Source organism: Idiotropiscis lumnitzeri, chromosome 12 (genome assembly GCF_059441095.1).
Source record: "Idiotropiscis lumnitzeri isolate Australia: NSW breed Sydney's pygmy pipehorse chromosome 12, RoL_Ilum_1.0, whole genome shotgun sequence".
NCBI lineage: Eukaryota > Metazoa > Chordata > Actinopteri > Syngnathiformes > Syngnathidae > Idiotropiscis > Idiotropiscis lumnitzeri.
Window position 1 is genome coordinate 3571105 of NC_142402.1, and position 2849 is coordinate 3573953.

The window sequence follows — 2849 nt, forward strand, 5'->3', positions numbered from 1 at the left end:
TCTGACCGGAGTTCTCACCCAGAAACTTAACTATGATTCATATCCTTTTCACACGTCATCCAACTTCATGATGTCTGATTCTCAAAAGAACCCCGCAAAAGAATTTGGGCAATTGGATTAAGATTGCATTATTGGAAGTTATATGGGTGGGAAGGGGTGGTGGTGAATGAAATAAAATGTACTGGATATAGGTAAAGTGTTGGGAACTTTTTCTATACTATGGACTCCCAAGTACAGAAATATCTAATATTAGCTCTTTTACGTGTATAGTGCTTTACCACGTATTAAGGCACTCAAAGTGTATATATATATATATATATATAGAGAGAGAGAGAGATAGATATATCGATAGATAGTGATCTGAAGTACCTGCTATTTAAAATTAATTATGTTCCAATATTGATGTCTCTTGAATGTGACGTGTTCACTTTCACACAACTAACTTTATTGCAACAGTGCATAATATGAACATATTTTTATTCACCGTTGGCTGTAAAATACATTCACTAGTTTGGTGATGTTGGAAAAAGATTTGTCTTTTGCCCAAAATAGTTATCAAGCAGGTTACTGCTCACAAATATGAACCAGAAAAGTCACTCATTTAGATGTCTTTTGTTGATCTCTCTCGAGCTCTCTCTCTCCCTCTCTCTCAGATCACTCTCTCTCCCTATCTCTTCTCTCTCTCTCCTCCCCCAACGACATTTTTTTTTAATTCATTGCGTTGGTATTAACAGCTCAACGGGGTCTTGTCTTCCACAAATAAATGCCAAGAACCTGGCATTATGATCAAATTACTTTCAGGTGGGCCAGTATGTCATAGAGCTCAGGAAGTTAATAATTCAAACTGTTTTCTTCAGTGCATGTTTGTTTTAAATTGTGATGTGATTAAGGAATTATTCCCAATTTGATTCCTTGACATTCACACATATAAATTTACTTGAAGACCCAGAGAAGAGGAGCAATTCGTGTCTAACCAACACTGACTTTTCTATATTTTTACTTTTGTGCATAGATATCCAGTCTTTTTGTAGTTTTTGTTATATGTTTAAGAATAAATAAATGGATGTTATTTTTGTCAAATTAATGTTCAAATAATGGACTATTTTAAATCTTGTTCTCACTGTTCAACGTGTACAGGCTTTGTCGTAAATATGATGCTTTTTTTTGGAATAAAATTGATCATTTGTGAAGGTGGTTAACTTTTCTACTCCCCACATGGTTTAATTTATAGTCATGATGTTAGTCAATTTGTGAGCACAATGATCTTATCGTTTTTAAGATATTTATGTGTCAAATACACTGACAAGTCATGTCAAGACAAGAAAGACAGACTTTTCCGAACAAAAGCACTCTCTTGTTCTCATTTAAATTGGCCTTGAGAGCTTTCTTAAAGATATCCCTTCAAGGTTTGAGACCATAATTCCTGATAGATTTGATTTAATTAACTGTTAATGATGGTCTGGGGTAGTTACTGGTGAAGTTCTAAATGCAGATTGTCAAGCGGATAGCCTGAGCCTGAGGCCATGTGTAGGCGGTGATGCTGGATAAGAGTGAGGCACTTAATGTCGCTTGTGGTGCTGCCCTCAAAACTACCAAAGAATGAATTAGACAACCTGAGCCAAGGTCATGTGCTACATATTGTATTAAGTTATGCTAACTGCTTTTCTCCGTTTATTTGTTTAGGGTCATAGGCAGACTTCAGGTCAGAGGTGGGGTGCACCATGGATTGGTCGTCAACCTTTTGCAGAATTTAAAAATGCAACCATTCTCGCCTATGGAAAATTTAATCTTCAATGAACGGAACGTGCAAGTTTTGGGTAGATGGAATGAAGCTGGAGTATCTGCAAAAAAATAAAAAATGGAGAGAACATCCAAACTCCACACTGAAATTAGAATCCCAAATCTCACAACAATGAGGCAGACATGCAAACGCATAGTCCATTGCAGTTATAAATCAAATTTGAAATTAAAATGGTCGTCATAACATTGGGTTATTATTTAAAGCATTTATACTGTATGTAAAAGTGGAAATTGTGTATAGATCATGATTTATGATTTTCCAGTCACAATGTCCCACTGAGGGGGAAACCAATGTGATCGTCAAAGAGAATTAGGTTGACACCCCTGAGGAACACATCTCAGAAGGGACAGTTCACCTCAGGACATTTTACCCCATTTGAAACACAGCGTAAGGGTCAATTCAGTAGAAAATGGAATGAAGGAATGCATATTTAGTTGTCTTACAACCCAACAACCATAACATACACACAGTCAGAGTTTTTACCATTTTCCACATTTTTGATTGTCAAAGCCAAATATTGTTAAATATATTACAGACAAATATACAGTGCATTGGCAAATAAACCTCTAAGGCAAATCGGTAACAAGATTAAGAAGAATAAAAATCTGGGGACCACAGCTGAAAATGATTGTTCTATTTATATTATTGTGCAATACAATTAGGATGATCAAATTTGCGTGTGACTGCACCCCGTTTTAATGAGGTTTTTTTTAAATCAAACGCTGGTTTGAGTAGAGCAGAGAACACAGTGGATACTATCATCGGGGCCGATCGCGGGAAATGTGCGTGCGCGTGGGTGTTCGGGCGGGTTCTGCAAATCAAACAGCCGGGCGCACATAAAATGTTAGTTTTTTAGCACTTTTCTTTCATAAAATTCAGCTCAAAGTGTCATGTCATTATCCACACCGCTTATCCTGTACAGGGTCGCGGGAGGGTGCTGGAGCCTATCCCAGCTGACTACGGGCGAAAGGCACACTTACACCCTGAAATGGTCGCCAGCCAGTCACAGGGCAGACAGACACCGTCACTGAGTGGGAACTGAACCCAC

The 2849-nt window shown here is 37.7% G+C and overlaps 1 protein-coding gene across 1 annotated transcript in view; it reads left to right on the top strand.

The window, feature by feature from the left end:
- The window catches only part of paxip1 (PAX interacting (with transcription-activation domain) protein 1), a 38059-nt gene extending 36869 nt beyond the window's left edge, over positions 1–1190 (top strand). Inside the window, exons 22-23 of the mRNA XM_088311791.1 lie at positions 1–38; positions 925–1190. The exon at positions 1–38 is cut by the window's left edge and continues 22 nt beyond it. Of these exons, the coding sequence (XP_088167917.1) occupies positions 1–38; positions 925–941 (55 nt within the window). The 3' untranslated portion in view covers positions 942–1190. The remainder of the gene's footprint in view (positions 39–924) is intronic.
- The last annotated feature ends 1659 nt before the right edge of the window (positions 1191–2849 follow it).